We start from the raw sequence: 26808 nt of genomic DNA on the forward strand, positions 1-26808 counted from the left end.
GAACCTAAAACTGCCCTTAAGTCATTTAAAAATGGTCAGGCTTTTTATTGGCAAAATATGGAAAAGTGACTAACACAAATAGCTTTATGTAGATAGAACAACCCCAAAAACTGTTTAAAACTAGAATATTTTCTTTGTTTTTTAAAGATTTTATTTATTTATTTTTAGAGAGAGGGAAGGGAGGGAGAAAGAGGGAAACATCAATGCGTGAAAGAACCATCAATCCAGTTGCCTCTCACACGCCTGCAATCTGAGCATGTCACCTGACTGGGAATTGAATCGACAGGCTTTCACTTTGCCGGATGGCACTCAATCAACTGAACCTTGCTGGCTAATTAAACTTATGGCACATTTCTTCTCTGAAATGTTACTGTGAACTTGGATTTTAGGGTTAGAACTCAAATATCAGTTTTCCTATTATGTTTTCTATAACTAAATCACTTTATCACATTGAGCGTCAGTTTAGTCATCTATACAATGGAATCAAAGTCTATCATAGCATTTCTATAATTATAGCATTGTTATAATGATATTAAGATAATGGATGCAAAGTATATCTTACCATGCCTGCCATTTAATGGACACTAACACATTAGTTCATACCAATCTATTCTAATTCCCTTCCTTAGAGTCAAAATATCCCATAATGTTTTGCTGCAGCCCAAAACCCCTCAAATCATTGTGCTATGCAAATAGGAATCCCTTAGCCTTTTTGACTCTTAAAGACTAAAGAACCCTGGATGTTATGTGCATATGATGTGCATACGAGCTCGCTGGACCTTCCTTAGCACTCTGCTGCATGTCTAGAAACTTTTCGAGTACTCCCACTGCCAACTAGGACATGATATGCCTTTGTGTCCAGTGTTCATTATTTTTCTGTGCTCAGAAGAAAATAAATAAGGCTCACCAAAAGCAAAAATGTGAAATAATAAATTTGTATTGAACATCTGCTTTTGCAAAAGCCTCTGCTTCAGCTGTGGAATGTTATCTATATCTTTTTGCCTTCAGGCCTCCTCTCCCTCTTAGAAAACAAAGGGATATGATATGCTCTTTAGACAAAACTTACTCATGCCATTTTGTGAATTCTGCCCATCTCCGTTCTGTCTCATTTACTGTAGCTTTATAGTCAGTCTTGTCTTCAATCATTTGAAAACCTTGACAATATAAATCTTAGTTAATATCAGGTTGGCCAAAAAGTCCATTAGGTTTTTCTGTAAAATAAAAGACACATTTTTCATTTTCACCAGTAAGTTGATTGATTTGGATATTTTGAGTATGTCAGCTCTCTCCTGTGTGGTATAATGTCGATTCTTCTCAGTTAACGTCTCAATTTGATTGCTCTCAACTTCAGCAGGTCTACCCGACCATGAAGCATCATCCAGTGAGAAATCTCCAGCACGGAACTTCTCAAACCACCTTTGACACATTCAATCAGTCACTGCACATTCTCCATACACTGCACAAATGTATTTTTGCATTTCAGTTGTGTTTTTACCTTTCTTGAAATAATAAGCATAATAGCTGAAAATGTTGCATATTTTCTTCCATCTTCAATAGTAAAATGACTACACAAAATGCACCAAGTAAGTTCTTTAAAAAATGTATACTGATATGACAGTTGTCACAATACAAGCTAACAGAATTGTTTTGAATGAAGTTAAAGACAACTAAGCGCTAATAGAGCCAACCGAACAAACTTTTTGGCCAACCCAGTAAAAATAAGGTCTCGTAGGAAGGGATAAAAAAGGGCTAATATCCTCAACCTTCATATCGGAGGCAGAAATGATGCACTTTCAAAAACTTTTAATGGAAATTTTTAAAATAACGAAAACAAGAGAATAATACAACGAACCCAGAGACCCATTCCTTACCTTGCACATGTTCTGGAACACCTACTCAGTGCCCACCCCACCTAACCCAGAGATAGGAATATTTTTAAGCAAATCTAGAGGAATCTTTCCTTTAGTTTTTAAAAAGATTTTTTTTATTTATTCATTTTAGAGAGAGGAGAAGGGAGAAAGAGAGGGGGAGAAACATTGATGTGAGAGAGAAACATCGATCGATTGCCTCTCACATGCCCCGAGCCAGGGACCTAGCCCACAACCCAGACATATACCCTGAGTGGGAATGGAACCAGTGACCCTTCAGTTTGCAGGATGATACCCAACCCACTGAGCCACATCAGTGTAGGCTAGAGGAATCTTTAGAAGCTGCTAATTCTATTGTGAAGAAACATTTACCTAAAGTTTAATCATTTCTTTAGTTTCTGTCTTAACTTCAAGCAAAATAAATTTAATTTTTCCTATTGAAAGTAGCATTTTTGTAAAATGATAGTTTTCTGTGTATCTTGCTAAATAATGAATAGAGAAACGTCTGGAGTGATGATCATTATGTTATTAATGGTTATTAGTGATGGAATTTGAGTGGTTTTTCAAATTCTCTGTTCTGCATTCCTTAATATTTTTCTAGTGAGCTATATAATTTTTATAAAAATAAATATTAATGATGAAAAGTAGTTATAATATTAAGAGTTTCTTTAAATTATTTATAAGAACTTTAACTTTCAGGGTACAGTTCTACCTCAAGAAATAAATCAAGTATTGCAACATCATAAATCTGGCTTAAATGACAACAGTGTTAAATGTCAACAAAGAAAACAAGAGCCTCACAGAAAATGTAAGTTTTAAGTTAGAAAAGTATACTTGTGGTGATAACTGCTTTTTTAATTTGTATTAATTAGTAGCTTCACTGAATTATAATTCACATAACAAAATTGATCGTTTTAAAGTATGGAATCAGTATTTTGTTGTTTTTTGTTGTTTATTGTTTTTCTGTGGGGTTTTCTTGTGGAGTATTTTTTTGTTTGTTTTTTGTATTTTCACAAGTTATACAACCAAAGCCACTATCTAAATTGAAAATATTTTCATCACCCACAAAAGGAAATGTATCTACAGTCAGGGCTAGACTGTATTTTTGCACTAATATCTATGTTATTTTTTCTTTTATAATTGAACTAAAATATAGATTAATGTTCTTTTTTAAAATATATTTTATTGATTATGTTATTGCAATTTTCCCAGTTTTTCTCCCTTTTCCTCCATCCACCCAGTACCCCCATTCCCTCCAGCAATCCCCCACTTAGTTTATGTCCATGGGTTGTGCATATAAGTTCTTTGGATTCTCTACTTCCTATACTATTAATATCCCCCTGTCTATTTTGTACCTACCAATTTATGCTTCTTAATTCCTGTATCTTTTCTTTTATTCTCCCCCTTCCCGCTACAAGCTGATAACCCTCCAAATGATTTTCATATCTGCATTCTGTTCTTGTTCTGGTTGTTTGCTTAATTTGTTGTTTAGATTCAGCTGTTGACAATCATGAGTTAGTTTTCATTGTAATGTTCATAGTTTTGATCTTCTTAAATAAGTCCCTTTAACATTTCATATAATAAGTGCTTAGTGATGATGAACTCCTTTAGCTTTGTCTTGTCTGGGGAGCACTTTATCTGCCCTTCCATTCTAAATGATAGCTTTGCTGGATAAAGTAACCTTGGCTGAACCTACCAATTATGCTTACTTGCTTTTCATCACTTTGAATACTTCTTGCCAGTCCCTTCTAGCCTGCAAAGTTTCTTTTGAGAAATCAGCTGACAGTCTTATGGGAACTCCTTGGTAGGTAACTCCTGTCTTCTCTTGCTGATTTTAAGATTCTCTCTTTATCTTTAACCTTAGCATTTTAATTATGATGTGTCTTGGTGTGGTCCTCTTTGGGTCTAGCTTGTTTGGGACTCTGTGCTTCCTGAGCTTGTATGTCTATTTCTTCGTCAAATTAGGGTAGTTTTCCTTTATTATTTTTGCAACTAAGTTTTCAGTTTCTTGCTCTTCCTCTTGTCCTTCTGGCACCACTATGATTCGGATGTTGGCACTTTTGCAATGTCCCAGAGTCTTCCTGTTCTCTCCTCATTTTTAAAAATTCTTCTTCATTCTGTACTGGTTGACTATTTCCTCCTTAGGTTCCAGTTCATTGATTTGAACCCCAGCTTCCTTCCCTTCACTATTTGTTCCCTTTAGATTTTCCTTTATTTCACTTAGTATAGCCTTCTTTTCTTCCCTTATATGTTTACCATTCTCAGTGACTTCTCTGAATATCCTTATCACCAGTGTTTTGAACTCTGCATCTGATAGGTTGGCTATCTCTGCTTCACTTAGGTCATTTTCTGGAGTTTTGATATGTTCTTTCATTTGGGCTTTATTTCTTTGTCTCCTCAACTTGGTAGCTGGCCTGTGTTTGTTTCTGTGTATTCAGTAGAACTGCCTCGACTTGCTGTCTGGGTGTACCTGTTATGTTGTAAGTGATAAAGCCTTAGGTATTTGTCAATGCCAGGTGATTCATTCCAGTGCTTTGTGGGTACTGTATGTCGAGGGGACAATGCCACTTGCTCAGCACTGGCCCCTTTTCTAGTCACTTCACCCACTCCCTGCATGCAACTGGCGCCCCTCTAGGTGCTGCCCTGGTGGTGGATCCCAGAATGGTGGATGGGTTTGCATGTTCTATGACTGGATGGCCCTCTAAACAGACTCTCCTGAGAGACAGGCAGTTTCTTCTACCTCCCCAACCTCCACTGGTTTTCACAGCCAGAACCTTCACTTCTGCCTGGGTCTTTTTCTGCCTTAATGAGTTCTTTGAGCACCCTGATAACCAGTGTTTTGAACTCTGCATCTGATAGTTTGGTTATCTCTTTTATTTCTTTCTTTGGAGTTTTGTTCTGTTCTTTTATTTGGGCCGTATTTCTTTGTCTCCTCAATTTGGCAGCCTCCTTGTGTTTGTTTCTGTGTTTTAGGTAGAGCTGCTTTGACTCCCTTAGTATAGCATGGCCTGTTGTAGGAAAGACACCTTTAAATTGTGTGGGACAGTATCTAGGTAATCATCAGGGTGGAGCAAGCTGTCTCAGCACTTTGTAGCTCTATGTGGAGGAGGGCTTGGAGACGGGACAGTGCCACTACCTGACTTCCTGAAGTTTGCCCCTGGTGGAAGCTGTCTCCTGGCGCTTGCCCTGTTTCCAGTCACTTCTCTTTCTTCCCAAATGCCACTGGTACCCTTCCTGCTATTGCTCTGGTGCTGATTCCCAGAAGGGGTGGCTCTGCGTAAGTCCTAAGTCCATGTTGGCCTTTTAAGGAGTCTCCTGAAAATCCAATAGTTTCTTTTGCCACCCCAACCCCCACTGGTTTTTACAGCCGGAAGTTATGGGGACTTATCTCTCTGGTGCTGGCACCCTGGGCTGTGTGATCTGGCCTGGGGCTGGGCTCCCTCCCGAAGTATCTCTCCTGAGTTTTATCCATCGAACATGAGCGTGGGACCGCCCTTCCCACCACCTCCCTGTGCCGCACTGCATCTCCTCACCTCCTCCTACCTGTCTTGATGAATATAGCTTCTTCTTCCTTTTTTAAATGTTTGTTTGTTTGTTTGTTTGTTTATTTATTTATGGGGGGATCCCCGCTCTGTAACAATTCCTTCTCTCTCAGACTTATGACCCTTTATAATCTTATAAAGGACAGTGGATGAAGGTCTTGTGCTCCCCTAGCTGCTTCAAGCTTGACATGGTCGTCGTCCTACCTACCTTTGGGTCCAGAATTCCCTAATAAAGAGTGCGGGTGTGGAGGGGAGGGTGGCCTTCCCACACAGGAAAGGATCGTGCAGACTCCAGGTTGGTTGGCTGTCCCCGGACAACGTCGTGCTTGACTTAAGCTGTCATCCTTGTTGTATTCTGGGGGCAATAGATTTGGCAACAGGGTTAAAAGGCATCATTCAATCCATAACCACTAGATGACAAAAGACAAGGATTAATTTTTCAATGTCCCACATTAGGAAAAAAAAAAAAAGGCTTCTTTGGAGGAAGGTGTACAAGGCACATCACACCTGTCCAAAGATCTTTTGCCCACTATACTTAGTTTGGGTTGAGGGGAATATTTTAGGTTACCCCCCTCAGACCTCTGGGCCTTTTCTGTCCAAGTGAATATTGCTTCTTTTAATCCTTGTCTGACTTCCATATAGCTCAATTTTCTGATGGTTGTGGGTGATATTTGCTTTGTGGTCTAGTTGTAATATTTTCTGTAGTTTTGTGAGAAAGTGAAATGTGTTTACCTACGCTTCCATCTTGACCAGAAGTCAGATTAATGTTCTTATAAATATAATAAATAAGCTTGAACATTTTATATTTAATTGAAGTACATTATGAATATTGTTCAAATTCATAAATGTATGTAAATTTGCATTATATGAAATTCAAATTAGTTTTTGTGTGTGTGTCTCAACAAAAGTTTAATGTCAATACCTGTCAACTCACTTCTTTTCCTTCTTTTTGCAAAATTACTTCCTTTCCTACCTTCTTTCGCTTATCCTTCTTTTTCCTCACCCGTTTCTTTCCCCTCTCTGTTCCCACTCTTCCCTTCCTATTCTAGCTTTGTCCCTTCCTTTTCTGCTCTCTCATCCCATCTCTTTTTCTCTCTCACCCTCTTCCCCTGCTTCTTTCCTCACAGTCTCTTTATATTTTTTGTTTCTTACTTCCTCTTCTAATTCATTCTTTTAATTTTTTGTGTTATTCCCCTAATTTCCTTTTAGCATTAATACTGAAATAGCTTCCTAATTAGTCTCTTAATCTCCTACTAGCTATTCAATAAGCCACTGCCATATTTTAATCTTCCTAATGCACAATTCTGATCAGATCACTACTGTCTGCTGAAAACCTTTCTATGAATGATTGCCTTTTGTCTCCAGTTTAATTTCATAGTCTTTCATGTCGTTGTCGGCAGCCGTCCGTCTCGAGAGACGATGGTGTAGCTTCTTAAGAGTCCATCTGCACCGCCGAGAATGGCTGTGCAGTCCGACTCGGGAGTGACACGGTATCTGTCTCCTCCCATGTTGAATCGACATCTTGCGATGACGCTGGAGTGTCCTCTCCAGTGAAGCTGAAGCTACAGAGCCTGGGCAGGGTGATATGGAGGGTCTGCTGTTGCCCATGCAGCCTCTTCTGTTATAGCACCAACATGCTTCTTGAGTTCAATTAAGCTCCATTACACTCCTACAACTCCAGAAAAGTTGGTCTATTTAAAGTTTTACAAACACATTCCTTGTTCTCTGTTTCTATGTCTTTTCTCCTATTATTTTCTGTACTTTGAATACTTAGCCTACTTTTTGGCCCATTGAAAACCTATTATCCTTCAAGACTCAATCAGGTGCCATCTTTTCTTTTTTCTTGTTGTTGTTATTTGTGAGTATCTCTTCTCCCCCTCATCTAGATTATAAGTTCCTCAAGATCAGGACCTTCATCTTCTTGGAATTATGTGAATTTTTAACATAGTACATTGTGGTGGTAAATATTTGATAAATTTAATTGGTGTGTAGCAAGTTCTTTCATTTAACCAAAATTTCTATTTTCTTATCTCTAGTTAAAGAAGAATGTAAGAGCCCAAAAACTGAGAGTAGGTCACAAAAAATGTCAAATAACCAGGTAAGCTTTCTTACAATGAAATACTTTGGAGCCAACTTTTTTATTGCAATTGGTGGCTTTGTGCCATCTGACTAAAATTTACAGACTTTACAATCAAATCCATAAGGTGTGTAGCAAGGAGATGCTAAACTGTAGCCTGAGAGTGACTTGGATGGAAGGTTGCACAACTAGAATCCGAGATTTGAGCCTAGAAATATCTGAAACCCTGGTTCTTCTGTTTAATAGTTGGATGGCCTAGAGCAATTCAGTACATCTCTCAGCCTCAGGGTCTTCATCTTTAAAATGAAGATAAAAATAGATCACTTGTCTCTCTTAATATATATCGTTGGTATATACACATACAAACATACCTACATACATAAATGTGTATATGTATATAGAAATATGGAAATATGTTTATATATAAAATGAAAGTATATGGATAAGCACTGTAAAGTTAACGGTTAATTTCTTGGAGTTAGGTTGCATGGGGAAGCTGGAGTTTGTATTTTATTATATGTAGTCTTTGCTTTCTGATATGAAGTATGTATATATCTTATAATCAAAGTGTAAAGTATTTTAATTTAAAAAATCAGCATGTACCTTTATCATGTACATATGTTTGTGTATATTATATTTTAATACAGAGTTGAAAATATTAGATCTCTTATAACTAGTAATATATTCAGTGTATAAAAACTGTTTTAGCAGAACATTTGGCACATAACAGGTTCTCAAATAAAAACCATTAATATTTATTTTTTCTATTTTTTAATTGTATTTTATTGATCATGCTATTATAGTTGTCCCAATTGTTCCCCCTTTGCTCCCCTCCACCCAGCACCCCACACTCCCTCAGGCAATCCCCCCACCATTGTTCATGTCCATGGGTCATGCATGTAAATTTTTTGGCTACTCAATTACCTATAACATTCTTTACATCCCAATGGCTATTCTGTAACTACCTACTTTACTTCTTAAATCCCCTCACCACCTCACCCATTCCCCTACATCCCCATCCCATCTGGCAACCATCAAAATGCTCTGTATCCATGATTCTGTCTCTATTCTCTTGTTTGCTTAGTTTGATTTTTAGATTCAACTGTTGATAGATATGTACTTTTTGCCATTTTATTGTACATAGTTTTGATCTTTTTCTTAAAATTTAAGTCCCTTTAACATTTCATATAGTAATGGTTCGGTGATGATGAACTCCTTTAGTTTTTTCTTCTCTGGGAAGCTCTTTATCTGCTCTTCCATTCTAAATGATAGTTTTGCTGGGTAGAGCAATCTTGTCTGTAGGTCCTTGCTTTTCATGACTTTGAATATTTCTGGCCAGTCCCTTCTAGCCTGCAAAGTTTCTTTTGAGAAATCAGCTGACAGTCTTTTGGAAACTCCCTTGTAGATAACTAACTGCTTTTCTCTTGCTGCTTTTAAGATTCTCTTTATCTTTAACCTTTAGCATTTTAATTTTGATGTGTCTTAGAGTGAGCCTCTTTGCATTATCTTGTTTGGGACTAACTGCTTCCTGGACTTGCATGTCTATTTTCTTCACCAAATAAGGGAAGTTTTCTTTCATTATTTTTTCAAATTCTTGCTCTTTCTCTCCTTCTTGCACCCCTATGATTCGAATGTTGGAATACTTGAAGTTGACCCATAGGCTCCTTACACTATCCTCACTTTTTGGATATTTTTTCTTGTAGTTCTACTTGGTTGTTTTTTGCTTCCTGATGTTCCAAGTCATTGATTTGATTCTCAGCTTTATCCATTATGCTGCTCTTTTCCTGTAAATTGATCTTTATTTCAATTAGTGTATCCTGCATTTCTGAATGGGTCTTTCTTTATTTTAAGTATATTTTATTGATTATGCTTTTACAGTTGTCCCAATTATTTTCCTCTTTGTCCCCTCTCCCCAGTACCTCCCTTCCATCCAGTAATTACCTCCACCCCCCGTAGTTCTTGTCCATGGATCATTCATATAAGTTCTTTGGCTTTTCCATTTACTTTACTATTGTTAATGTCCCCCTGTCTATTTTGTACCTACCAGTTATTCTTCTTGATCCCTGCACCTTTTCTCTCATTCTCCCCCTTTCCCCTTCCCACTGATAATCCTCCATATGATCTCCATATCTATGGTTCTGTTCCTGTTCTAGTTGTTTACTTACTTTTTGTTTTTTTTAGACTCATTTGTTGATAGTTGTGAATTTATTGTCCTTTTACTGTTCATAGTTTCGATCTTCTTTTCCTTAAGTAAGTCCCTTTAACATTTCATATAATAAGGGCTTGGTGATGATGAACTCCTTTAGCTTTACCTTGTCTGGGAAGCACTTTTATCTGCCCTTCCATTCTAAATGATAGCTTTGTTGGATAGAATAACCTTGGTTGTAGGTCCTTGCTTTTCATCACTTTGAATGCTTCTTGCCAGCCCCTTCTTGCCTGCAAAGTTTCTTTTTAAAAATCAACTGATAGTATTATGGGAACTTCTTTGTAAGTAAACTCTCTTCTTTTCTTTTGCTGCTTTTAAGATTCTCTCTTTATCTTTAACCTTAGCATTTTAATTATGATGTGTCTTGGTGTGGTCCTCTTTGGGTCTAGCTTGTTTGGGACTCTGTGATTCCTAGACTTGTATGTCTATTTTCTTCACTAATTTGAGGAAGTTTTCCTTTATTTATTTATTTTCAACTAAGTTTGCAATTTCTTTCCCTTTCTCTTCTCCTTCTGGCACTTCTGTGATTTGGATGTTGATATGTTTAAAGTTGTCCCAGACAAACATGCCTCTCCTTGTTTTTTCGATTCTTGTTTCTTCATTCTGTACTGGTTGACCGTTTATTTCTTCCTTACATTCCAAATTATTGATTTGAACACTGGCTTCCTTCTCTTCACCACTTGTTTGTGTGGATTTTTCTTCATTTCGCTTAATATTACCTTCATTTCTTTCTTTCCTTATGTGTTTGCAGTACTCAAGCATGTGTTGTCAAGTCTGTGAGCATCGTTATCACCAGTGTTGTGAATTCTGCATCTGTTAGGTTGGCTATCTGCTCCTCAGTTAGTTCTCCCTCTGGAGCCTTGATCTGCTCCCTCTTTGGGGCCATACTTCTCTTTCTCCTCAATTTGACAGCCTCCTGTGTTTGTCTCTCTGTATTAGGTAGAGCTGTCATACCTGTTATGCTGTAAGGGGTGAAGCCTTAGTTATTTGTCAGTACAGGGTGACCAGTTTCACCACTTTGTGGTGCTGTATGTGGGGGAGGGGTCAGAGAGGGCTTTATGCCTCTTGCTCAGCACTCGCCCTGTGTCCCAGCACTTCACCCACTTTTCCTATGCTACTGGTGCCCCTCTATAGCTATGGCCATCAGGATGGTTCCCGGAGTGGATGGGTTTGTGGACATCCTTGGACCAGAAGCAATGAGGTTTTATTTTCCCAGTACTGGAATTATTAGCTAGGCTGTCTGGCCTGGGACTGGGATCGCTCCCCAGGTGTCCCTCCCTGCTTTTTCATATGTGACAGCTCTTTCTGCCAGTCGACTGCAGCCAGTGTCTTGTGGCTACCACACCGTGTCTTCTCCCTAGCTCCCTGGCTCCACCCCTTCTACCCATCTGGATGAGTATCACTTCTTTATATCTTTCTTTGTTGGTCTTCCATGCAGTTTGATTTTGTGGTAGTTCTAGTTGTTTTTTGTTTTGAGTAAGATGTAATCTTCCTTTTTTTTTTAATTAGTTAATTTGTTTATTTTATTTTTAAGGGGGGGGGAGAAAGAGAGGGAGAGAAACATCACTGTGTGGTTGCCTCTCACTCACACCCCCAACTGGGGACCTGATGTGCAGCCTAGTCATGTGCCCTGACTGGGAATCGAACCAGCGACACTTGGCTCGCAGGCTGACGCTCAATCCACTGAGCCACAGCAGCCAGGGCTAAGATGTAATCTTTCTTACGCTTATGGAAGGAGGTGAAGCATGTCTACCTATGCCTCCATCTTGGTTGGAAGTTCTGAATGGATCTTTTTTATGGTATTGAGGTCCTCACTAAGTTCCTTGAGCATCATCATAACCAGTGTTTTGAACTCTGCATCTGATAGATGGCTTATCTCTATTTTGTTTAGTTCTTTTTCTAGACTTTTGATCTATTCTTTCATTTGGGCCATGTTGCTTTGTCTCCTCATTTTGACAGCCTCCCTTTGTTTGTTTCTATGTATTAGTAGAGCTGCTTTGACTCTATGTCTTGGTAGTGTGGCCTGGTGTAGTAGGTGTCCTGTAGAGTCCAGTGGCACAGCCTCCTCTATTACCTAAGCTGGTTACTTAAGGTGCGCCCTTTGTGTGGGCTGAGTTCACCGTCATCTTGCAGTTGAGCCTTGATGGCTGTTGGCAGGTCAGTGGGAAGGATTGACTCAGGCCAGTCAGCTACAAGGACTGGTTGTGACCATGACCACCAACCTCTGCCCACTATGGAGGATCAGCTGTGCAGGGGCAGGGGCATGATACTCTGACGTGGTCTGTAGATGTCCACTGGGTGCATGGGCTCTGAGGTTTTTTGGCTGGTGGAAGCCATGGTTCAGCTGCCACCTGTGTTCTGCCTGGGGCATCCTGCCTGAGCCATAAAAGCAATCTGAGATAGCTGCTACTTGTGCTGGACTTGGAGATTCCCCAGCAAAGCAAAGCTGTGGTTCTAGGCTGGCTGCTGCTAGAGCTGGGCATGGCGCCAGCTAACAAGGAGTTTGGCCCTGTGGGCTCACTGAGGCCACCTCTTGCTTGTTTGAGAGGATTTAGGAAGTTGTGAAGCATGAGCCAAGAATAGCCATTCAAATGGAAAAGTCCCTGTTAACAGCTTGGGTGGGCCCAGCCCATAAGTTATGTTGGACAGTCTCAGGAGATCTTGTTGGTTGGGCAAACAATGTTAGCCAGGTTGGTAGAGGCTCAGACATGGCATCCATCTGTGGGCTTTGTGGCTTTGTGTGGGAGAAGGTTCAGAAAAGGGATGATGCTGTTGCCTGTCTTTCTGTCTGGGAGAATGCTGTGCCCCAGCTTTTGCCTTGTTGTCAGACACTTCAGTTCCTCCTGGTATGCCACTGGTGCATGTCAAGCTACTGCCTTGGTGCTAGAGCTCAGAGGGCAAGAGTCTGAGTTCATGAGTCTGAGTATGGGTTCTTTAAGAGGAACTGCTTGGGGCTCCAGAAGTTTCTTCAGTAGATTCAATCCCTGCTGGTTTTTGCAGCCAGAAGTGGTGGGGACTTACCTTTCTGTCACTGGAACCCTGGGCTTGGTATCTGGTGTGTGGCTTGGTGTGTGTCTAGGACTCCTCACTCCCAAGATACCCCTCCCGAATTTTATCTACCCCACATGGATGTTGGACCAGCCTATTCCACATTTCCACCCCTTCTGCAAGTGTGGGTGGATGTGGTTTCTTTAATTCCATACTTGTCAGACTTCCATTCAGCTTGATTTCTGACAGTTCCAAGTGATGGTGGTTCTGTAGTTTGTAATTTTGATGTGGTTGTGTGAAGAGTTATGCCATGTTTATGCCACCATCTTGACCGAAATATGAATCTATTGATATTTAGATATCAGTACGATAGTTGAATTATATGTATGACTTTTAAGGCCCTCTTCTGCAGCTCTTATGCTATAATTTTTTTCATGTCATGGACTTCTTTGGTGAAGCCTATGGACTCTTTCCCAGAATAATGTCTTAATGCTGATGTACATAAGATGTGAAAGAAAACCAATTATATTGAAATAGGATTAGAATCACCTATTGTGGTTTATTGCCTATTTTTATAATATAAGGGAATCCTGAATTCTTATTTAAAAGTTAATGAAGATAGAGATGTAATTTTTTTCTCATCCAAGTTTACAGGTCCCCTTTTTCCTAATGATATAAGAGGGAGAATATCACATTTTAAAAAGTTTACAGCATTTTCTTTAGAACACTATTAAGTAGTAACTGTAAACTGTATTTGCACAAAAAGCTCACTCGTACTCTTTTGTAGACATTTGGACGACCTGACAAATGTAATACTAAGCTACTCAAGAGAAATGAAAATATGGGAGTCTCAGAAAATCAAAAGGTTGGGACTAGTTATTCAAATGCCATTGATAAGGTAAATGAACAATTTATTCAATTGATTTTCCCACAGCTTAACCCTTTGAGTGCCAGTGTTGCTGTGAGTAATGCTGACAAATTTTCCCAAAAGTGGCAGCGTCACTCCCAGTGACTCTTTTTGATGGCTATAAATGTAAATAACAATGGAATAATTTGTATTTTATGTTTTCCCTTTTTTTGTACCTCAGGTTATATATTGATATAACTTTTTCTCATGTTGATCCAAATTACACGTGGCACTCAAAGGGTTAAAACCTAGGTGAAAATTAAAAATCATTTTGTACATAAAAGTCTAGCTTTTTCTGTGTCCTTGTACTTTCATGTTCATGCACAAAATATTATTCTTTTAGCCTAACACTGGATTTGAGACCTTTCTAGCTTCCTTGAATATCACCAAAGAAAATGAAGTACAGTCATCTCATCCTGAAGAGCCTCCAAGTGAAGAACATTTGTCACCACAATCATTTGCTATGGTTCGTATTTTGTAGGAGCTTTTGTCCTGTGGTAATTTCACTATTGTTGGTCATGAATACACATCCCATGCAAATGTTAAAACACTTCTCTCTCATGTAGACTAGCGTCTTACATCTTTATTGTCATCCTGTGAGGAAAATTAGGCTTCCCCAGGTAATTAAGCCATTTTTTCTTTTTTCTCTTTGGACCATACATAACTCCCTTCCTTTTCAAACATTGGTACTAGGCATTTTGGTCAAAAGTTAAGTAGTAGTTATAAACATTTTTTTTTTCTCCACAAAAAGTCACTCATACAAAATGTTGGTATTTTTATTTTTATTTTTTTGTACTCTAGGATACTGATTTTCCTTATTCTCTGTGTGAATGTAGTTAGTGTTTTTTAATTTTTTAACACTGTAACTCATTAAAAGAAGGATCAATAAGCTCTGTAATTCTGTTAACTTTTCTCCCCCTACCCCACCATCTCCATACCCATCATTTTAAATACAGAAGGGAACACGGATGCTTAAAGAAATTCTAAAAATTGATGGCTCTGACACTCTGGACCATAAAAACGAAATAAAGCAATTTGGTAATGAAGTCACTGTTTCCTGTAATAGAAGAGATGACTATGTACCTTCCTCACAGCCTAAACAAAATAAGAAATTAAGTAAGTAAACTAAGTGCAACTACTAATAATATCATTTCAAAAATTATTTATTTTTTATTATGTGTGTCTACTGTTGCTCTGTTTTTTCACTTTATTTTTATTCTTTACACTATTTGAGATGTCCCCATTTTCTCCGTCTTCTACCCTATCCTTGCCCCTACCTTCCTCTGGCTATCGCCACACACTGTTGTCTCTGTCTGTGGGTTGTGCATTTATGTTCTTTGGCTAATCCCTTCACCTTATGTCATTCAGTCCTCCCTTCCTCCTCTCCTCTGACAACTGTCAGTCTCTTCCATGTATCCATGCCTCTGTTTCTATTTTGTTGGTCAGATTATTTTGTTCATTAGACTACACATATAAGTGAGATCACAGGGTATTTGTCTTTCACCAACTGGCTTATTTCACTTAGCATAATAATTTCTAGGTCCATCATGCTGTTGGAAAAGCTAAGAGTTCCTTCGTTTTTATGGCCACATAGTATTCCATTGTGTAAATGTACCACAGCTTTTTATCCACTCATCTACTGATGGGCGCTGGGGCTGTTTCCAGATCTTGGCTTTTATAAATAATGCTGCTATGAACATAGGGGTGCATATAGTTCTTCTACTTGGTGTTCTGGGATTCTTAGGAGATATTCCCAAAAGCTCGATCACTGGGTCAAAAGGCAGTTCCATTTTTAATTTTTTGAAGAAACTTTTTCACAGTGGCTGCACCAGTCTGCATTCCCACCAACAGTGCACAAGGGTTCCCTTTCTCTTCATTTTTGCCAACACTTGCTATTTGTTGATTTATTGATGGTAATCTTTCTGGCAGGTGGTGAGGTGATATCTCACTGTGGTTTTAATGTGTACCTCTCTGATGATTAGTGACATTGAGCGTTTTTTCATATGCCTATTGGCCATTTGTATGTCCTCTTTTTAAAATATATTTTATTGATTATGTTGTTACAGTTGTCCCAATTTTTTTCCCTTTGCCCCCACATCCTCCCTGGACCCTCTTTTCCTCCAGCAATTCCTGCCCCTCCTTTGCATGTCCTCTTTGGAGAGTTGTCTGTTCAGGTCCTTTGCCTGTTTTTTAATTAGGTTGTTTATCTTCCTGATGTTCTTTATATTTTTTGGAAATTAACCCCTTGTCAGATGTATAATTTGCAAATATGTTCTCCCATACAGTGGAATCCCTTTTCGTTTTGTTGATGGTTTCTTTTGCTGTGCAGAAGCATTTTAGTTTGATGTAGTCCCATCTGTTTATTTTTCTTTTTTTCCACCCTGGCCAAAGGAGATAAATCAGAAAAAATATTGCTATGAGAAATGTCTGAGATTTTACTGCCTATGTTTTCTTTTAGGACTTTTATGGTTTCACAATTTACATTTCAGTCGTTCATCCATTTTGAGTTTATTCTTGTGTATGGTGTAAATTGGTGGTCTGGTTTTATTTTTTGCGTGTACCTGTCCAATTTTCCCAACAACATTTATTGAAGAAACTGTCTTTATTTTATGTTCTTGACTCCTTTGTCAAGTATTAATTGACCACATCAATTAATTTGAGTTGATTTCTGGCCTCTCTGTTCTCTTCCATTGATTTACATGCCTGTTTTTACACCACCAGTACCAGGCTGTTTTGACTACAGTGGCCTTGTAGTAGAGTATGATATCAGGCAGTATGGTACCTCCAACTTTGTTCTCCTTTCTCAATATTGCTGAGGCTATTCGGGGGCTTTTTTGGTCCCATATCAATTTTTGGAATATTTGTTCTAGATCTGTGGAATATACCATTGGTATTTTAATAGAAATTACATTGAATCTATAAATTGTTTTGAGTAATATGGACGTTTTAATGATGTTAATTTCCTAATCTATGAACACAGTATATGCTTCCACTTATTTGTATCTTCCTCAGTTTCTTTCTTCAATGTCCTGTAGTTTTCTAAGTACAGATCTTTTACCTTCTTAGTTAAATTTATTTCTAGGCACGTTATTTTTTTGTTGTTACAGTAGTAAATAAGATTGTTTTATTAGTTTCTCTGTCTGATAATTTATTATTCCTGTATAAAAATGCCACCAATTTCTGAATATTAATTTTGCATTTTGCTGAATTCATTTATTAGATTTTTTTTTCATGGAGTCTTTAGGGTTTTCTACATACAATATCATGTATTGTGTGAATGAAAGTTTTACTTCCTCCTTTCCAACTTGGATGCCTTTTATTTCTTATTCTTGTCTGATTGCTGTGGCTAGGACTTCCTGTACTGTGTTAAGTAAGAGTGGTACAAGTAGACAGCCCTGTCTTGTTCCTGGTCTTAAAGGAAATGCTTTTGGTTTTTGCTCATTGAGTATGATACTCGTTATAGGTTTTTCATATATGGCCTTTATTATGTTGAGGTGTGATCCCTCTATTCCCATTTTTTGAGAGTTTTTATCATAAATAGGTACTGGATTATATCAGATGCTTTTTCTGCATCGATATGATCATGTTATTTTTGTTTCATTCTGGTTTATGTGTTTATGATGTATCACATTTATTGATTTTTGTGTATATTGTATCAACCTTGCATCCCCAGGATAAATCCCAATTTATCATGGTGTGTGATCTTTTTAAGATATTGCTGGATTTAGTTTGCTAATATTTTGTTGAGGATTTTAGTATCTGTTTTTGTCAGGGGTATTCTATTATTTTCTTTCTTTTTAATGTATATTTGGTTTTGGAATTAGGATAATGCTTGCCTTGTAAAAAGAGCTTGGAAGTCTTCCATCCTTTTGAATTTTGGAATAATTTGAGAAGGATATGTGTTAGTTCTTTGAATGTTTGGTAAAATTTGCTTGTGAAGCCATCTGTTCCAGAACTTTTGTTTGCTGGAAGTTTTTTGATTCCTGCTTCAATTTCATTGGTTGTAGTCTGTCTATTCAGGTTTTCTGATTCTTCCTGATTCAGTTTTGGAAGAGTGTATGTTTCTAGGATTTATCCATTTTTCCCATATTGTCCAATTTGTTGGCATACAGTTGTTCGTAGTATTTTCTTATAATCCTTTGTATTTCTGTGGTGTCAGTTGTCACTTCTCTTTCATATCTGATGTTATTTGTTTGGGTCCTTTCTCTTTTTTTCTTGATGGGTCTGGTTAAATGTTTGTCAGTCTTGTTTATCTTTTCAAAGAACCAGCTTGTCGTTTCATTGATCTTTTATATTGGTCTTTTAGTCTCTCTCTCATTTATATCTGCTTTGATCTATATTATTTCCTTTATTCAACTCACCGTGGGCTTTATTTGTTGTTCTATTTCTAGTTCTTTTAGGTGTAAGCGTAGATTCTGTATTTGAGATTTTTCTTGCTTGTTGAGGTAGGCCTACAATGCTATGAATTCCCTCTCAGTACTGCTTTCTCTATGTCCCATAGATTTTAGGATGTTGTTTGCTCAGTTTGTTTCCAAGTAATTTTTTATTTCTTCCTTGTTCTCATTAATAACGCATTCATTTTTTTATAACATGCTATTTATCTTCAATTTTTTTAGTGTTTTTCATTGTAGTTGATTTCTAGTTTCATGCCATTGAAATCTGAGAAGATGCTTGATATGATTTTAATCTTGACGTTTTTGTTAAGACTTATTTTGTGTCCTAACATGTGGTCTATCTTTGAGAATGTTCTGTGTTCACTTGAAAAGAATGTATATTCTGATACTTTGGGATGAAAATGTTCCGTAAATATGAATTAAAGCTATCCGATCCAATGTGTCATTTAAGGTCGCCGTGTCCTTGTTGGATTTTGTCTGGAAGATCTATTCATTGATGACAGTGAGGTGTTAAAATCCCCTATAATGTCTGTATTGGTGTTGATCTGTCCCTTAAAATTTTACTGTTATTTTTTAAAGACTGTAATTAAAAGTAATAAATAAGATTGTAACTTTTATGTTTTTGTCATTTGTATACTAACTATGTAACCAGTAGATGTATAGGTCCTAAATGTCTTCTTGTGACTTCTTAAATTGTACTATTACAGATATTCATGTAGATCCGAAACCTGAAAAGGTTCTCACACTCTAGCCTTTTTCCCCGAGTAATTTAAAAATGATTATGTAACTTAAATATATCATTTAACTATTCTAAAGTTCTTTTTTCCTGTTTATCAGATGAAAATAAAAATTCAGATGACTGTTGTGATAGTTATGTGACATGTATACTGTACAGCTGTTAACACTGTATCTAGCACATTATAGATACCAAAAGTTAATAATAATATGTTAAAATAACTTGACCAACAAAAATAAAAGACCCATAAAATCAGTTAAAAATAACTAATGGAACCCTGGCTGGTGTAGCTCAGTGGATTGAGCGTCGGCCTGCGAACCAAGTGTCGCTGGTTTGATTCCCAGTCAGGGCACATGACTAGGCTGCACGTCAGGTCCCCAGTTGGGGGCGCGAGTGAGAGGCAACCACACAGTGATGTTTCTCTCCCTCTCTTTCTCCTTCCCCCTCTCTCTAAAAATAAACAAATAGATTATTTTTAAAATAATAATTAATGGAGGTAGACATTGGAAAGTGGGTATTACCTGAAATCTGTGAAGCTTATAGCACATCTGGCACATAGCTGGATCTCAGTAAATATCCATGATTGCCCCTACCTGTATGTCCCCTATACTTTCAGTATTTTGTCTATGTAATTGTCTGCAAAAGGCTACCTGGAAGAATCAGTAACATAAAACTAGGTGGGGACAGAAGTTTCTTAGAGCCATAACAAACATTTTGAAATAAGTAGAGCTGCTTATTAATGGAAAAAATATGGAACAAAATTGGAGCCTTCCTCCACTTATACTCCAATGAATATTGGGATAAATAACAAAATTTCAGTAACTATTAGAAAATTAATTATCATAGTGACAGACATGCTCTTGAAATAGGGCAAAATAAAGACTTAAAATGAAGTAACTTTTACTTTATTTCAGTATAGTGAAAGAAAAATCATACATCTTAGAGTCAAGAATTCAGAGTTCAGCCCATGTTACAGAGCTAATGAGATCTGTGACTCTGGGGAAGCCACTTTACCTTTTCTTAGTCAAAAATAGTAAGAGGTTAAGATTCATTCTTCAGTGGGGTATGCTCTTGTTTTATTAGTGAAAAATGTGAACTTTAAGAACTTTTAAGTCATTTTCTGTATGAAAGCACTTTAAAGACTTCAGAAAAAAATTTAAAAAGTACCATTTGGAGCAACAAAAACATTCATTTATTTATTGTGCCTCAGAATGTAAGATGAAATTCTGAAAAGACTGAAGTCAGAGCCTCAAAACTTAAGAATTATATGTAAATCACTTCAAGAGAGCCAGTTGCTTGTTTAAATGTTGCTGTAACATAACCACGTAATCATTAATCTCTCAAGATGTTCATTTTTGCCTGTCAGCTTCTTAATGAATTCTTACTACAGTAATTTTAGGCAACACTAAATAGTTTTTATACTTGCTTTTGGGGAGATTCCTCTTTTCACCTTTTAACAATTTTTTGCTTGTATTCTGTGAAACCCTGTAATAATTTCATAGTTTGAGATATCATTTAATATAGATATATCCTGTTCTCTTTTTTGGTAGCCTCTTATATAAACAAGTCTCACAGTGCTAGTGAGTATCATCATGTTCGGTGTATAGACAATGTGTGTTGGCCTGCTTCCAGCCAGATTCCTCCTATGTCCACACCTGTAACTGAACTTTCTAGAATTTGTTCCCTTGTTGGAATGCCACAACCAGATTTCTCCTTTCTTAGAACACCACAGGTATAGTATACATTCTACTGTTTCATTTATAGTAGTTTTTTAACACTGAGCTTAAATAAATTGATGTAAGTCTTTGGATAGAAAAAGTCTAATGGAGCTGACTTTTGTTTTACTTTATCAGCAGCATATACATATACTTCTCACTCTGGCTGTTCCATTTATGCAGAACCAGAATCCTCAGAAAGGCTGACAGAGGAACCTAGGCAGTAGGGAGCCTGGCAAGATTCTCTAGATGATAGAGCTGGGAATTTTGGTCTAAAGCATCTTGGTTCAAACTTTTTGATCTTAGAAATTCCCCACTTTTGGTGGGGGACACGAAAGGACTTTTATTTACTTGTGTTATATCCATATTTACTGTATTAGAAATTAAAACTAAAAAATTTTTAAATACTTATTTTTAAAACGTTTTCAAAAAAAGTTAGTAAGATGCCTTGCATTACATTTTTACAAGTCTTTTCCATGTCTAGCTTAGTAGAAGCAGCTAGATTTTCATAGCTCCTTTTACTATCGGTCTCTTACGATATGTTGTTTTGGTTGAACTATGTGAAGAAAATCTGGCCTCACAAAGATAGTTGAAAAAGGCAGAGAATTTTAATAGCCTTTCATATAATTGTGGATATTCTTTGATATTGCAGTAAAACATTGTGTTATCTTAGTTTGTTGCAATGTAGAATATGAAAATAATCCATTAAGTTTTTGTACTCCGTATTCTTGTGGGAAAATGAGAGTAAAAAGGCAAATAGCGTCTTAATACTATCATGAAAATAGTTTTGACCTCAAGGACCTCTGCAAAGGATGTCAGGGACCCTCAGGGTCACCAGACTGCACCTTGAGGACCACTAGCTACAAGAAAGGTTGTTTTATTATTTTTACGTGTAAGTTCTTAATAATTCTTAAAACAGAAAGTATGATTAAACTCTGCTACCTTTTGAAAAAGAATTTTTTAAAAAGAATCCTTTTTTTCAAAGGAAAACAAAGTATAATGTAAAGAGTTATAATTTAAATGTCAATGTAAAATCAATACCTCTGAGTCTTTTAGATTCTGGTAATTAATTCATTTTAGTTAAAGATCATCTCTTTAGAGGGTGGTGTAATGCAGAAGTCAGCAAACTTTTTCTGTAAGGGTCCAGATAGTAAGCATGTGGTCTTTATCGCAATTACTCAACTCTGCAGCTATAGTATCAGAGCAACCATAGGTGATACATAAAAGAGTGGACTCAGCTGTGTTCCAATAAAACCTTACTGACGAAAGCAAGTAGAAGTCCTAGTTTCCCAACCCTTGGTATGAAGAAAACAGTTTTGTTGGCTTTCATTTGCATTAGGATGCTTGATCCTTCAGCTAACTTAGAAAGCGTTCTATTTTGTAAACTTTGGAAGATAAGGCAATAATATTAAAGTTTTTGCATGCTAACCCAAAAGTTAAATAGTCCCCTTTTGAATTCTTGAATTGTTTTTTTTTTTTAACAATATCAAATGAAATTATTCTACTTGTTTAAACTAAGCTTTGAGGGAGGAAGTTGAGTTCCTAGACAGATAACTTCATAGACATTCACATTTTCTCTTTCTAGACAATGACAGTTTGCCAGGTAAAATTACCTAATGGCTTACTGGTACACGGGCCACAGTGCCATTCTGAAAATGAAGCCAAGGAAAAAGCTGCACTTTTTGCTTTACAACAATTGGTGAGAACTGTTCATATTTCTTCTCTAATAAATTTTAAATTAATTCCTACAGATGTTTTTGTTTCACTGGCTTATAACTTTTAAATACTTCCATAGGGATCCTTAGGAGTGAGTTTCCCTTTGCCTTCACCAATATTTGCAAATTATCCTCCTGCTGTACCACCCCAAACCATTCCTCCAGTTTTTCCCCAAACTACTGGTAAGATATTTTGCTCTTCTAAATATTTGTTATTGAGTTACTATCTTTAGAAAGTTCTTTTAAGATACATCATTTTGAATAAACAAAATATTTTATCTAGGTGTTAAGGGAATGTAAGAAAGCATTGTGAGATATTAGCCCGAAACCAGGGCCTGCAGAGTCACCTAGCAATATCACTTTCCTCCTCCTGCTTCTAGTGTGGCTAAAATAGGATGGTGCTTTGTACTGGGCAGCCCCATAGTCCCTACTAGCTGCCAACAGATGAATTTGGGTTTAAGATAAACATTAAAAACAAAGATGGGGAGGCCTTCCTCTCTGACTTGGTTAGAGTTTTGGCCCATAAACCAAAGGGTTGCCGGTTGGATTCCTGGTCAGGGCACATTCCTAGGTTGTGGGTTTCATCCCCGGTTAGGTGCATGCAAGGGCAGGGATTCGATGGGTGTTTCTCTTTCACATTGACGTTTCTCTCTCTCCCTCCCTTTCTAAAAGCAATGAAAAATGTACACAGGTGAGGATTAAAAAAACACAGGTGGGGAGAAAATAGAGGTGAAGGGAATAAAAACAAATCAGGCTTTGAAGCTGTGGACGTGACAGACGCTGTCCTTGATGGTGAGGGAAGTGAAGAGTGGAGGGGTTTTTAAGCACAGTGGTGTGTTTCTTCATATTCTCTCATAATTGTCCGCCTCCTTCAAATGCAGTGCCTTAGTTATCAAGCAGGTAGCTCCATGCTTCCTATGGCCATTTAGTGACTTCCTTGTGTATCTTCTTTGGGACTCCATTTTCTTATTTATGCTAGATGTGTCTAGGCTCTCTTTGAGACTAACATTTTGTAATTTTATGATTCTAAATATCAAGTTCATTAAACATTTCTTTTTTCTTTTTATCCTCACCTGAGAGTGTATTTATTTATTTTAGAGAGTGAGAGAAGAAGGGAGGGATGAGAGAGAAGCATCAATGTAAGAGAAAAACCTCTGTCAATTGTCTCCCATACATCCCTGACTGGGGATCAAACCCACAACCTAGGTATGTGCCCTGACTGGGAATTGAACACGTGACCTTCCAGTTTACCGCATGATGCTGCAACCAACTGAGCTACCTAGCCAGGGCTAAACATTTCTTTTTATCACCCTTTTTTTCCCCAATGACAGTTAGCTCCTTCACATTCTAATCATTACCATTTTAAAATTAGTAACTTGTTTATTTCAAGTTTATAAAATTACTTTTTTGAGTCTACTATATACCAGGTATTATTCCAGTTCTACATATCTGATCCTCACTATAAATATTAGAGACATTAATAATGCCGAATAAACAAGTTATCTCCTCTTTTTACCTAAACTCCATTAAACTAAAAAATAACTTATTTTAGAAGCATAACCTAGAAGGAAAAAGAGATAAGAGAAGAAATATCAACAAATTAGAGATTTGAAAAGAGTTTGTAATGAGAAAAGCAATTAAAGGAGTAGTAACCAATTAAGCATAGCAGGGTTAATCTCTTGGGTTGGCCAAAAAGTTCATTTGTTTTTTTTCTATATGATGGCTCTAGTAGCACTTAGTTGTCCTTAACCTTATTCAAAACAATTTTGTTAGATTGTATTGTGACAGCTGTCATATAAGCATGTGTTTAAAAAAAGAACTTATCAAAATCGGTGATTTTTTTGTGCAGCTATTTTAATATTGAAGATGAAAGAAAGTAAGCAACATTGTCAGCATATAATGCTTTATTATTTCAAGAAAGGTAAAAATGCAACTGAAACGCAAAAAAACGATTTGTGCAGTGTGTGGAGAAGATGCTGTGACTGATCGAACATGTCAGAAGTGGTTTGCGAAGTTTCTTGGTACTATTGACATTTTGGCCAAATAGTTGTTTGCTGGGGGCTGCCTTATGAATTGGGAGATGTTTAGCAGCACCCCTGGCCTCTACCCATTAGAAGCCAATAGTGGGAGATAGCGGACATACTCGAAATATCCAAATCAATAGTTATCAGTGAAAATAAAAAATGAGTCTTATTTTACAGAAAAAAACTAAATGGACTTTTTGGCCAACCCAATACAAACTAACGTGTCTGTAGAAGAGGATACAAATGAGCTGATAAGTAGATTGTCTCTCACAATTCCCAAAGATTCAGAGCTTGGACATTGTCAGAAGCTGCCAGAGCTTCCCATGAGGCCTAGGCTAAGAATAGGATGGGTTCAGAGTCTGTGTGGAGTGACAGGACCCCCCTCCCCAGATCCCTCCTCCACACAGCCAGGCAGCTGCCTCCTGAGGCAAAAGACTAGAGGTATGTTCTGCAGAAGGCTCCCTAGATATGGGAACACCAGGCACAGAGTAAAAAATATTAGGCTGAAAACTGAGCTTAAGGTAAATATTGTTTCTCCCATCCTATTTTCCGACTGTAGCCAGCCATAGCCCAGATAGAAGATAGTTGGAAAATGGTTCTTTTGGAAATTAATTGAACTCTGAAAAGAAAAGACCTACTGACATTCAGAGGGTATCCCAACCAGAAGGCTGGCTCATCCAGCCATCCTAAAGAGAAGCTCTCAAGTCATCTAGCCCTGCTCCCTTCCCCACAGACACTGCTTGTGATTACAGTTTTAGCGTCTTGCTCTTTCATAGGAATAGATACTAGATTGTGAGAGATCTTGAACATTTTAGGAAAAGAAATCATCTAAAATTAAAAGAGAACAAAGCAAAGAGAAATGAAAGTGACTTGGAAATAGAAGTAAAATAGAAAATAAGACTTCAAAGACAGTTATTGTTAATATTCTTAATAAAATTAAACAATGTTGCAACCAAAAAATAAGAACAAGAATGTATGGGGGATGGGGGGTGAAGCATAATTGGAGAACAAGAATAAAATACTGAGTTGAAGTTTTAAAATTCAGTAGATAAAGCCCAAGCAAAGCCATGGAAATCTCAGGAAGAAGAACAGAATAAAAGGTAAAAAATAAGAAAGAAAGGAGCTTTAGAGGGACAGTGCAGGATCCAACACCCAGGTAATTGGAGTTCCAGAAAAAAGAGACCAGAGATCGTGGAAAGGAGGGCAGGTGTCAAAGAAATAGGTTAGAAAATTTCTGGATTAAAGAACATGCATGTCTAAATTGAAAGGGCCACCAAATGCTTAGTACAGTAAATGAAAAGAGACACAGATTGCCTTGAAATTCAGAGTACAGGTAATAAAGAGATGATCTGAAGAGTTCAGAGCGAAGGGCGAAAGTACAGTTAAAAGATCAAAAATCAGAATGGTATTTTACTGTTTCACAAAGGGTCAAAGCTAGAAAACGGTTAACATTGAATACCTCCAAATCCTGAGGCAGAATTAATTTCATCTGATTTTCCTGTATAACCAACTATGAATCTTTTTAACATTGTGACTGCTACCAAAGTTGCTTATATGTATTATCAAGACCAAATTTTCTAAATCTATGTAGTTTTCTTCATTGGAATTTGTGTGTTTATAATTCCTAACAGTAAAATATATTATGATTCTCCTAACCCAAAAATATCTTAAGTGGCTGAATTATACATAATTAAGTTATACTGTCTTATAGTTCTGGCAGCCTTTCTCTCTTTCTCACAAAAGAAAGTTTGAACACAGTACACATCTTCTTCAGTGGCACTGTGCTGTTTAATACAGCAGTGCCCAAACGCTGCGCTAGTACTCACTACATAGGGATCACCTGTGGAGCTTAACAGTACAGATTCCTGGGCCCTGGTGACTTGTTTGTTAGGGCTGATGCTTTGCCCAGGAATCTGTACTTCATAAGCTCTTTGGGTAATTGAATATACAACCTTAAATCAAGTTTGGAAACACCTAGTTCAATGTACTTTTAAATAAGAAACAAGATACAAATTTTTTTAAATCCTTGAATTAAAAATATTAGAATAGTGAAAGATTCTACATGTCATGAAAGTGATCACAATTGAAGACGTGAGCTTTTTTGGATAAAGTTCTTTCTGTGCCCTGCCTTTTCTCCCTCAAGGGACAGTTTAATTGACCCTTTTATGATTTTTTAAAAATAGTATTATGAATATTCTTAAAAATCATATCAGTATGTGTTATTCTTGGCCGTTGTAGGCCAGATAGCATAATGTTAAGCTGACTTCTATAAAATTGTTCATAATCCTAAGAGGAGCTTCTGAGGTTGAATGCTCTAAGCAAGATTAAACGTAAGTATATGCCTCTTTGCCAAAGCTAAAAAAGCCAAGAACAGTAGAACAAGGAGATCTTAAATTTCAGGGCTTTGATGAGATCGTCTTACTAAAAAGATAAATTTTCCGTGACTTTTAACAGCTAATATAATGCCTTCCTCATCTCCTGTCTTCGGCCCGATGCCGTGGGGACCGCCAGCACCAGTTCCTGGAAAGCCCTTTCATCGCGCTCCATGTGCCGGGCCCAGGCCTGCGGCTGGGGCTGTAGTGGGTGGTGTGCACGGTCAGTTCATACCTCTGCAGGTGAGACCTAGGGATAGAATT

The 26808-nt window shown here is 37.3% G+C and overlaps 1 protein-coding gene across 2 annotated transcripts in view; it reads left to right on the forward strand.

The window, feature by feature from the left end:
- The window catches only part of XRN1 (5'-3' exoribonuclease 1), a 151585-nt gene that overhangs the window by 119744 nt on the left and 5033 nt on the right, over positions 1-26808 (forward strand). The window contains exons 33-41 of one of the 2 annotated variants that reach the window (XM_090278698.1): positions 2568-2676; positions 7447-7508; positions 13469-13579; positions 13932-14054; positions 14545-14704; positions 20269-20450; positions 22019-22132; positions 22229-22331; positions 26627-26787. In XM_090278698.1, the coding sequence (XP_090134824.1) occupies positions 2568-2676; positions 7447-7508; positions 13469-13579; positions 13932-14054; positions 14545-14704; positions 20269-20450; positions 22019-22132; positions 22229-22331; positions 26627-26787 (1125 nt within the window). The remainder of the gene's footprint in view (positions 1-2567; positions 2677-7446; positions 7509-13468; positions 13580-13931; positions 14055-14544; positions 14705-20268; positions 20451-22018; positions 22133-22228; positions 22332-26626; positions 26788-26808) is intronic. The other variant, XM_090278706.1, reaches the window with a different exon arrangement.

This window comes from Furipterus horrens, unplaced genomic scaffold, assembly GCF_987537825.1.
Source record: "Furipterus horrens unplaced genomic scaffold, mFurHor1.1.pri manual_scaffold_1, whole genome shotgun sequence".
NCBI lineage: Eukaryota > Metazoa > Chordata > Mammalia > Chiroptera > Furipteridae > Furipterus > Furipterus horrens.